At 51.9% G+C, this 10,772-nt stretch overlaps 1 protein-coding gene across 3 annotated transcripts; it reads left to right on the top strand.

The window, feature by feature from the left end:
• The first annotated feature begins 107 nt into the window (after nucleotides 1–107).
• On the top strand, nucleotides 108–10,139 carry TYSND1 (trypsin like peroxisomal matrix peptidase 1). 3 transcript variants are annotated; one of them, XM_016918493.4, is made up of 4 exons: nucleotides 108–3,958; nucleotides 5,395–5,525; nucleotides 6,510–6,695; nucleotides 9,206–10,139. In XM_016918493.4, the coding sequence occupies exons 1-4, from the start codon at nucleotides 2,793–2,795 to the stop codon at nucleotides 9,421–9,423; spliced, it is 1,701 nt and encodes a 566-aa protein (XP_016773982.3). In that variant the 5' UTR covers nucleotides 108–2,792; the 3' UTR covers nucleotides 9,424–10,139. The 3 variants fall into 3 exon arrangements, with proteins under 3 accessions (XP_016773982.3, XP_016773983.3, XP_016773984.3); XM_016918494.4 differs by lacking the exon at nucleotides 6,510–6,695; XM_016918495.4 differs by lacking the exons at nucleotides 5,395–5,525; nucleotides 6,510–6,695.
• Nucleotides 10,140–10,772: the final 633 nt, after the last annotated feature.

The following is a 10,772-nucleotide window of genomic DNA, read 5'->3' as shown; positions in this document are numbered from 1 at the left end:
CCGGGCGCGGTGGCTCATGTCTAATCCTAGCGCTTTGGGAGGCCAAGGCGGGCGGGTCATGAGGTCAGGAGTTCAAGGCCAGCCTGACCAACATGGCAAAGCTCCGTTTCTACTAAAAATACAAAAATTAGCCAGGCACGGTGGGACGCACCTTTAATCCCAGCTACTCAGGAGGCTGAGGCAGGAGAATCGCTTGAATCGGGGAAGCGGAGGTTGCAGTGAGCCGAGATCGCGCCACTGCACTCCAGCCTGGGTGACTCCCATCTCAAAAAAAAAAAAAAAGTACTGGAGGTGTCCTGTTGTCTTTGTTACTGTGAAAGGATGCCATGGGTTGTATGGGCAAATGAGTTGGTTTTGTTTGAGGCAGAGTGGAAAATAAGATTAGGCTCAGTCCATGAGCCTAGCACTCAACAGATCTTACTTTGGCTGTTCTGGCTGTGACTTGGGACTTCTTTTTACCATGGTCTGCTGTAAACACAGAAAAACCCAGTGCCTAACAGTTCATGCTGGAGTCTTGAGCGTTGAGGGAGAATCACTGGACTCGAGAGAGAAAGTTTGTTTGTTTGTTTGTTTTTTGAGTTGGTCTCACTCTGTCGCCCAGGCTGGAGTGCAGTGGTATGAACATAGGTCACTGCAGCCTTGACCTCCTGGGCTCAAGTGATCCTCCCATCTCAGCCTCCCAAGTAGCTTGGGACCACAGGGTTGCACCACCGTGCTCAGCTAGTTTTCAAAATTTTTGTAGAGTTAAGGTCTCATCATGTTGCCCAGGCTGGTCTCAAACTCCTGAGCTCAGGAAATTCTCCTACCTCAGCCTCCCAACGTGCTGGGATTCCAAGTGTGAGCCCCTGTGCTCCACCAAGAGAAAAACTCTTTGATTGCTAGGAAGTTGGGATAAAGAAATTGTGCTGTGATCAAGCCACCTTCTGTGTCATAGAACCAAAAGAAGACCGCCTGCTATGGCAAGATGGCCTAATTTTATTCCTGCCTCATACTATCATGGATAATCGTTTTCCTTTCTCTAGCAGGTTTGTGTCACTGGGAGTACTGGGAGCATTATCCTGTGTTGTGCTGGGGTTATACCAAGCAGTGTTAACTTTATTTAAAGAATTCAGGCAGAAAGATTAGAGAATTTCAGTAGCAATTGTATATAGTAAGCAATACAGTAACCTTAATAAAAATTAATGGTGGCCAGGCGCGGTGGCTCACGCCTGTAATCCCAGCACTTTGGGAGGCCGAGGCGGGCGGATCACAAAGTCAGGAGATCGAGACCATCCTGGCTAACACGGTGAAACCCTGTCTCTACTAAAAATACAAAAAATTAGCTGGGCGTGGTGGCAGGCGCCTGTAGTCCCAGCGACTGGGGAGGCTGAGGCAGGAGAATAGCGTGAACCCAGGAGGCGGAGTTTGCAGTGAGCGGAGATCGCGCCATTGCACTCCAGCCTGGGCGACAGAGTGAGACTCCGTCTCAAAAAAATAAAATAAATAAATAAATAAATAAAAAATAATGTGTATTTTATCAATTCAGTGATAAAGCAGACCTTTGTAAACTGTCTAGCTTGTGGTGACTGATTGAGGGTATCATGAAGCTCCGCGCCCCCCCACCCCCCGACATACTCGTTCATCCTCCTCTGTCCTAAAGCGTACTTCTTTGGAAAAGTAGAGACGTTTATGTTAGTGTACACTAGAGATGGTAAACTATGCCTTGTGGGTCAAATCGGGCCTGCTGCCTGTGTTTGTATGGCCTGTGAGCAAAGAAAGGTTTTTACACATTTAAATGGTTGGAAAAAATATTTAAAGAATGCTATTTTTGGACACAAAAAATTGTATGAAATTCAAATTTAAATGTCTGTATCTTTTTATTGGGACACAGCCACTGCCATTCCTTTAGCTTTTGTATGCAACAGCTGCAGAGTTGACTATTTGAGACACGTTGTATGGTCCCCCCAAACTGGAGCTGTTTCCATTCTGGCCTTCTACAGAAAGTATTTGGACCCTGGCCTAGATAAATCCTGGCTGGTGGTTATGTTATGTGAAATGTGCACACTGTAAAATATAGGCCTGTATGATTAAAATTTTTGATTTCAGCTACTGTTCATAGTCGATTTAAAGGGCAATTTAATTTACAGCAAATCCAGTTTCTCAGAGATTTGTGTTGGGGCTTTGGCAGCAAAAAAAAATCCTAGGAGTAATCTTGAGAGTTCCATGCCCCCTAGTGGATTGCTATAGGGTTTACTTTTAAATTTTCAAAACACTGAATTGGCCAAGGATTTCCTTGGTCCATATTATCCCAAGGGTCAGAGGCTGAAGGTCGCCTAGACCTGGGCAGATGCTCACAGGTACTGTCGTGGCCTGGGCAAATCTAGGCACGTCAGCCCTCATTTCTATTTCCTTTCCCACATTCCAGCAAACAAGAGACTAGGCTTGAAGGGACCCACCCTCCTCTCCTCCGATTCCTCGTGACGCCGCACGCCTCTTACTCTCCCCGGGGCTCATCCGGGGGAATGGGGCAGATTATGTCCCACCGGTTGGACAAACTAACGAGGGCGGGGAAAGGAAAAAAAAAAAAAATCAGAATAGGCAGCCAATCAGAGCTCGGCACAAGCCCAGCCAATCGGGTCGGGTCAATTGGGGCTTAGCCAATCGGACTCGATGAGGAAGACCTGAGTCAGAGCTTGCGCCTCTCGCTTCCAGCTGTGGGTGGCGCTAGGCAGGTTCAGCCGGACCGGGTAGGGGTCCTCGCTCGCTAGCTCGCTGTTTCTCGGAGAAGCTCCCGAGTGTCCGGCCTAGAGGCCATGAGAAGGCAGTGGGGGTCTGCCATGAGGGCGGCCGAGCAGGCGGGCTGCGTGGTGAGCGCCTCCCGGGCCGGACAGCCCGAGGCGGGCCCATGGAGCTGCAGCGGGGTAATCCTGAGCCGTAGCCCGGGCCTAGTGCTTTGCCACGGGGGCATCTTCGTCCCCTTCCTGCGAGCTGGCAGCGAAGCCCTGACCGCGGCCGGCGCCGTCTTCCTGCCTGGCGACAGTTGCAGCGACGACCTGCGCCTGCATGTGCAGTGGGCCCCAACGGCCGCGGGTCCCGGGGGCGGCGCGGAGCGGGGCCGCCCAGGGCTGTGCACGCCCCAGTGCGCGAGCCTCGAGCCCGGCCCACCTGCCCCGTCCCGCGGGCGTCCCCTGCAGACCCGGCTTCCCGCTGAGCTGCTACTGCTGCTGAGCTGCCCGGCCTTCTGGGCCCACTTCGCGCGCCTCTTCGGTGACGAGGCAGCGGAACAGTGGCGCTTCTCGAGCGCGGCGCGGGATGACGAAGTGTCGGAGGACGAGGAGGCGGATCAACTGAGAGCGCTGGGCTGGTTTGCGCTGCTGGGCGTGCGGCTAGGCCAGGAGGAGGTGGAGGAGGAGCGCGGGCCAGCCATGGCGGTGTCGCCTCTCGGGGCCGTGCCCAAGGGCGCGCCATTGCTGGTCTGCGGCTCCCCTTTCGGCGCCTTCTGCCCCGACATCTTTCTCAACACGCTGAGCTGCGGGGTGCTCAGCAACGTGGCCGGCCCGCTGCTGCTCACCGACGCACGCTGCCTGCCCGGCACCGAGGGCGGCGGCGTGTTCACCGCGCGGCCCGCGGGGGCGCTGGTGGCGCTGGTGGTGGCGCCGCTCTGTTGGAAGGCCGGCGAATGGGTGGGCTTCACGCTGCTCTGCGCCGCCGCCCCCCTTTTCCGCGCCGCCCGCTACGCGCTTCGCCGCCTGCCCCACAGCACCGCTGCCCTGGCCGCCCTCCTGCCGCCAGAGGTGGGCGTCCCGTGGGGTCTGCCCCTCCGAGACTCCGGGCCCCTGTGGTCAGCCGCGGCAGTGTTGGTGGAGTGCGGCACCGTATGGGGCTCCGGAGTGGCTGTGGCACCCCGCCTTGTAGTGACCTGTCGGCACGTGTCCCCTCGGGAAGCAGCCAGGGTCCTGGTGCGCTCCACCACCCCCAAGTAAGCCCGCAGGGCTGACCCCACTTCATCCCTTTCCAGGTCTCAGATCTGGGTCCAGCCCTAATACTCTTGAGTATTGTGCAGGCCTTTCTTGTGTCACGCGGATGCTTTGGGCGTGTAGTGGGTAGAGACCTGGAACCCTCCCCTCATCCTTTATACCCAGAACCCCTGTGGGGAGAATCTGGGGCAAGGTGTCAAGCTCGAAGCAGCTCTGGATTTGGGTACTGTGGGACACCCTGAATCCGGAACTGGGCATCTTTGAGCTCCCCTCAAAGGCTGAGTTTCTTCTGGACAGCTTCACTGTCTGATAGCCCTGCACGCCATACCCCTCGGTTCTCTGGCCCTTTGAACAGAGATTCCCTAACCCTGCTGCTTCTCCTCTGAAAGTGATAAGGTCCCAGAGGCCCAGGATGGTGCTCTCCTGGGGTAAGGAGATGGGTATGTTAATTTTATCCATCTTTTAGTGCTTAGCCAGAGCTTCCCGTCTGAGTGAAACGTGAGTTTCTACCTAATCAGAAGGTAGGGGGGTGGCCCACGCAGCTGTACGTGGTTCAGCCCAGGCTTTTCCAAATCTCTTTCCTGAATCCCCAAGCTTAGCCAGGTGTGGGTAACACTGCCCAGTTTTGCCATAGGTGTCCCCACTGTGGCCTATAGGACAGCCATGACTTTATAGGGAAGACTGATGATGAAGGTTTGCCTATGGTGTGTGGCCCCCACCAGATTCCTTCCACTCCCCCCACATGCCCCTTGCTCCTAAGGAGACTGCCAGGTCTGTTGGAAGCTACCCCTACAGAGTGTGTAGTAGGACGCCCCTGTCTGACCCCGGGCAAGTCACTTAATCTGTCTAAGCTGCCTCCCTGGGAGTTGATGCTAAATGTCGTGGAACGGAGCCTGTCACGTAGTGTGCTACAGAAGTGTTAGCATGTATGTAAATAGGGACCCAGAGGAGTGAAACCATGTCATATCTGCCCCACCAACTGACGGGATTGTTGTGGGTATCAACGAGGCAGTGAAGGAAAGTGTTGTGTTTGCCTTGGCTCCTCCCACTTTGTTTGGTGTTGGGAATGTTACTGAGCATCTCTGGGCCTCAGTTATACCACCTAAAATGGAGATAATGCCAGTGCCTAGTTTATAGGGTCGTGAAGACTAAATAAAGTGATGTCCACAAAGCACTAACACCAAACCTGGCCCACAGTGCTCACTAAGTGTCAGGTTGATTATTCAGGTACAGGAAGCTTTAGAGAAGTAGCACAGTTTGTCAACCACCTTTGGAGATACCACAGAATGGTTACATGACTTGCCTGGAGTTGCCTGCTGGTCGATTCAGGGCTGATACCCAGATCTTCTGACTTTTACTGTCACTCTCAGCTCCTTGATTTCTCCCAAGTACTGAGGAGTCAGAAAGCTAGCCTGTCATTTGTTTCCCTTGCTCCCAGGAGTGTGGCCATCTGGGGCCATGTGGTATTTGCCACTCAGGAGACATGTCCCTATGACATAGCAGTGGTGAGCCTGGAGGAGGACCTGGATGATGTCCCCATCCCTGTGCCCGCTGAGCACTTCCATGAAGGTAAAGGACGAAGGGCGCAGCCTGAAGGAGGGCCCCTCTGAGCTAGGGTGGGCCTCAGGAAGGAGAATCAGTGTTGGGCATTCTCATGAAGTCAGGGTGGCATTGGTCAAGGTCCTTGGAGGCCTCCCTTTTTGTGCTGGTGGGGCACGTGGAGTGCCCTGGAAAGGATAATGCTGCACGCCCTTTCCCCGAGTGCCTGCAGCAATGTAGTGTGAGGATGCTGGGCCTTTGGGGTTCCTTAACACTTCAGGCTGGTCAGAGAGGCATGTGGCACTTTCAAGGCTCCAGGGGCATGATTTGGGTAAAAGGCTTTGTGATGCTGCCACATAAGTACTGATGTTGCACTCCATGGAGGCAGTGTGATACAGTGATGAAGGGTCCAGGGGCTCTGGATGGGCATCTTTCCTCTGCCACTTATTAGTCCCATGTCCTTGGACAGGCTAGTTAACTGTCCTCTGCCTCATTTTCCACGTCTTTGAAATGGGGCTAATGCATCCTGTTTCTGGGTGTTGTGAGGGCTGGGTGCGACGTTGCCTGTAAAGCACTTAGCCCCATACCCTGCACTTGGAAAAGGAAGGTCATGGCTGCCTTATAGCCATCATCACCATTTCTTTTCACGAAGAGACTTCTTAGGAGTTCCAGGAGGAGATGGGTGTGAATTCCACAAACATTTATTGAGCATGTAGGTAGGTGTTAGGAACTCCTAAAAGTCACTGCCCCGCCTGTCCAGGGAACAAGGACTAGGGAACAGCCTGTTGCTCAGAAGTGGTCATGCAGATACAGTGCTAGGAGCTCAGTGGAGTTCTCAGCCTCTTCTAGCCAGGGGACATGGGGAAGGCTCTCTGGAGGCAGGAGTATCTGAGCAGAAACTTGAAGGGTGGAGAGGTTTGGAATGTTTGGAGAGGGTAGGGATGGGAGTTAGGGAGTGTGAGTCCTTCTGTAACACAGGTGTCCCCAGCTTCACCCTCCTTCCTTCCCTGGCAGGCGAGGCTGTGAGTGTGGTGGGCTTTGGCGTCTTTGGCCAGGCTTGCGGGCCCTCGGTGACCTCAGGCATCCTTTCGGCTGTGGTGCAGGTGAATGGCACGCCCGTAATGCTGCAGACCACGTGTGCTGTGCACAGCGGCTCCAGTGGGGGACCCCTCTTCTCCAACCACTCAGGAAACCTCCTTGGTAACCAGCTCTTTGGCCCCCTCCCGCCCTCCCACTTGCCAGAACCTCAGTCCCACCCCATGAGTGCTTGTGGCCAGCCCCAGTGCACCCTCTGCCTGGGAAAATGGTGGGCATTATGAGTGAGCTAGCGAAGGTTTGCAGGCTGTTCTCCTGATGGTGGAGAGGGACGGATGCTGGACTGGGAGGAAAGAGATCTGGGCTCTGGTCCCTTCTCTGCTACTAATCTAATCTGGTTTGATCTGTGAAATTGAGGAGTTGGATTAGTCAAAGCGTCACAGACTCAAAAGCCAACAGAGGCTGGAAAGGTAAAGCAAATGAATGAGAAGACAACAGGGAGGGGAGGGGAGGGGTCTAAACTGAAGCGCACTCGACTCAGCTGCTGCAGACTGTGGCCATGAAGGAGGATGGGCCTAACGTTGGCTGGTATTCTAATATTTTCACAAGACATGTAAAGCTTTTTTAAAAAAATACATGTGGCCGTTAAATCGATCAATTTTTAAATTTTGGTAACATTCAGGTTTTTAAAAAACAGTCTGTTTAGCTGTCAAAAAGAAAAAAACATGAGTTCATCTAGAAACCTCCAACTCCAGTCCAGTCTAACTCTCCTTGTTTCTTCTTTCTCCTGTAGTGAAAAACCTTGCTCTTGTTGTCTACAATATGTTTACTTATCTGTTCCATCCTAGTATACAAGTAAAATTGTATTTGCATAACTTTAGTATATTTCCTCTAAATATTTAGTACTTACAAAGAGGAAATATTGGAGCCGTAAGTAATATTTAGAGCCGTAAGTCTAGGCCTGGTGTGGTAGCTCGTGCCAGTAATCCCAACACTTCCGGAGGCTGAGGCAAGAGGATCACTTGAAATGGGGGTTCGAGACCAGCCTGGGCAACATAGTGAGACCCTGCCTCTATTTTTATTTAAAAAAATTTTTTTTAATTAAAAAAAAAGAAAGGAAAATACTAAGTCTACCTTGGAGAGGCCTGGCAGATACCACCTCAGCCAAGTGATCAAGGTGAACGTCAGAAGTACTCCATACAGACATCAGATAGCTGAGACACTGGGAAGGACACATGGCTTTTATGGTATTCTTCCCAATAATGTGTAACCTTAAACAATTAAAAGTAATGGGAAAACAATTAAAAGTAATGACAAAAACCGCATTCATTTTTGCACCAACCCAATAGTCATGAGAAAACATTAGGTAGGCCTCAATTGAGGGTCATTCTCTAAAATCACTGACCTGAGCCAGACATGGTGGTATGTGCCTGGAGTCCTGGCTCTGCAGGAATCTGAAGTGGGAAGATCACTTGAGCCCAGGAGTTCAAGGCTGCAGTGAACTATGGTCACCATTACACTTTAGCCTGTGTGACAGAGCGAGACCCCATCTCAAAAAAATAAACTGTGTTTATTTAAAAAAAAAAAAAAAAGCCAGGTATGGTGGCTCACACTTGTAATTCTAGCACTTTTGGAGGCCAGGGCGGGAGGATTGCTTGAGTCTGGGAGTTCAAGACCAAGCTGGACAACCATAGTGAGGCCCCATCTCTACAAAATATTTTAGGGAGGCTGAGGCGGGAGAATCACTTGAGCCCAGGAGGTTGAGGTTGCAGTGAGCTATAATCCCACCACTGCACTCTAGCATGGGTGACAGAGCGAGACCTTGCCTCTAAAAAAACAAAAACAAGAACAAAAAAAACTGTAAATAAATAAAATAACCTGCACTTTTAAAAATGTCAAGGCCATGAAAGATAAGGAAAGACTGAGGAACTGACCCAGATTGGAGGAGATTTGGGAGATGCGACAACTAAATGGAATATGGAGTCCTAGACTGGATATTGGAACTGAAAAAGGACATTAGTGGAAAAACTAGTGCAACTCATGTCAATGAGTTCTGTAGTTCACTTAATAACAGTATTCTACCAAGGTATATGTTTTGGTTTTGATAAATATTTTTTGGTGACATTAGATACGAACATAAAGGAAAGCTGGTCAAAGGGTATATAGAATTCTGCAATATTTAGGCAAGACTTCTGTATGTCTGAAATTATCTTTAAAAAACTACACACACATCCATGCACCGAGCAGGCCAAACAAAACATGTCTGTGGGTCTGATTCATTCATTCATTCATTCATTCATTCATTCATTCAACAAGCCTTTGTTGAGCGCCTACTTGGCACAAGGCACTGTTTCAGGTACTGGGGAGACTGCATGAACAAAACATCAAAGTCCTGCCCTTATGGAGCTGACACTAGGTCGAGAGAAAGATAACAAGTGAAATAAGTGAACTATCTAGTGTGTTAGATTTTGAGAGTGTTAAGGAGAAAATGTAAAGCCAGGAAAGGGTGTGGGCAGCAGGTGTTCATGTCTAGAAGCTCAGCGTCTGTCACCATGTGGGGTGGTATCCAGCCCTACCAGGCCCTGGGGGCTCCAGGGTGGAGATGGTCCTCCTCCCTTCTCCAGCCTTTCTGCCCACTGGCTCACATCCTCTTTTGCTCTCTGACTCCTCAACAGGCATAATCACCAGCAACACCCGGGACAATAATACGGGGGCCACCTACCCCCACCTGAACTTCAGCATTCCCATCACGGTGCTCCAGCCGGCCCTGCAGCTGTACAGCCAGACCCACGACCTGGGTGGCCTCCGTGAGCTGGACCGCGCTGCTGAGCCAGTCAGGGTGGTGTGGCGGTTGCAGCGGCCCCTGGCAGAGGCCCCGCGGAGCAAGCTCTGAGGCTGTGTTACCACCTTTGGAAAGAAGAGTGACCTTTTTCTGCTGTAGGAAGTGATGTTGAGGTGACAGTGGCCTCAGGATTCAGGGCCCAGCCCCTGCAGGGGCCCGGGCTGCCTCTCATCTCCACCCACTGACTGCAGACTGGGCTTTGGGCTCTGGGGCAAACTTCTCTTCAGCCCCATGGATCCTTAACCTGGCAGCCCGTTTTGGGGTGCTTTCTTGAGCCCCCAGTTCTCTGTCCCCTAGCACTAGACTCAGCTGTATTGTTTTTCCTTCTGGGGAGCCCACTCCAACTGCACAGAAGTTCTGGGCCTGACAGGTAGATGCCAGCTGGAAGGCAGGCCCGTGCCTGGTTTTGCGTCTGTTCCCCTGAGGGCCATCGTCATCCTGGAGCTTCAATGGGGCCTTGGCTCCTGTCTGCCTCTCAGTCAGAGTCAGGGCTGACAAAGGACTCAGCTTCCTTAGCATCTCAGCTGAAACCTTGCTCTGAAGACCAGAGACAGAAGGGACAGAAACAGGAGTGCCTCCTGCTGTGCCAGGCCCATGGGCAGTGCAGGCAGATCCCTGAAGGTCAGCACTCCTGGGTCTTCATATGCCAACAGGGGCGCTCTTGACACTGTGCCTTCGTTTTCCAGCCCACAGCCTGGGTCTCAGGGATCTTGAGGGGTAGAACATGTCTGGTTGGGGCTTGGGAATAAACATGATCTATTGAAAAACCTCTGTATTTATATATCAAATTGTTTCGTTTTTTCAGGAGTTGAACTGGGAATAGGCAAGTACCAGGCAAAGAAACACACCCTTTCCTTTCTTTTTTTTTCTTTAGAGCTGTGGTCTTGCTCTCTCACCCAGGCTGGAGTGCAGTGTTGCGATCACAGCTCACTGCAGCCTCAAACTCCTGGGCTCCAGGAGACCTCCTGCCTCAGCCTCCTGAATAGCTGGGACTACAGTCGTGCACCACCACGCCTGGCTAATTTTTTATTTTTGTAGAAATGGGGTATTGCTTTGTTGCCCGTGCTGGCTTCAGCCTTCTGGTTTCAAGCAGTCCTCCTGCCTCAGCTTCCCAAAGTGCTGGGATTACAGGTGTGAGCCACTGTGCCCAACCCAGAAATACACCCTTTCTGTGCTGTTTTCTCAGCAGGGTGTGAGCTCACGGGATACGGTCCTGCCAGACTGGCCCTCATAGCTGGTCATGTGCCAGTCAGAGCTGGGTGGGGCTTGCAGGTCCCGGAAGGTGGTGGTCTTGACCTGGCAGCACATGCTTAAAGAATGCTTAAGGTGGGTGGCAGTTGGGGAGTTCAAGGGTGAATGAGGCCAGGGCAACCCCCAGGAGCTGAGGCCAACTCTTTGAG

Source organism: Pan troglodytes, chromosome 8, assembly GCF_028858775.2.
Source record: "Pan troglodytes isolate AG18354 chromosome 8, NHGRI_mPanTro3-v2.0_pri, whole genome shotgun sequence".
Classification (NCBI taxonomy): Eukaryota; Metazoa; Chordata; class Mammalia; order Primates; family Hominidae; genus Pan; species Pan troglodytes.
This window is presented reverse-complemented; position numbering and strand designations above follow the sequence as displayed.

Bases quoted from the DNA above. Each gene is read 5' to 3' on its own strand.
- TYSND1 (XM_016918493.4), top strand. From the start codon at position 2,793: ATGAGAAGGCAGTGGGGGTCTGCCATGAGGGCGGCCGAGCAGGCGGGC. The intron at 3,959-5,394 runs GTAAGCCCGCAG...CCTTGCTCCCAG, and splicing joins GTGCGCTCCACCACCCCCAA to GAGTGTGGCCATCTGGGGCC. The intron at 5,526-6,509 runs GTAAAGGACGAA...CTTCCCTGGCAG, and splicing joins CGCTGAGCACTTCCATGAAG to GCGAGGCTGTGAGTGTGGTG.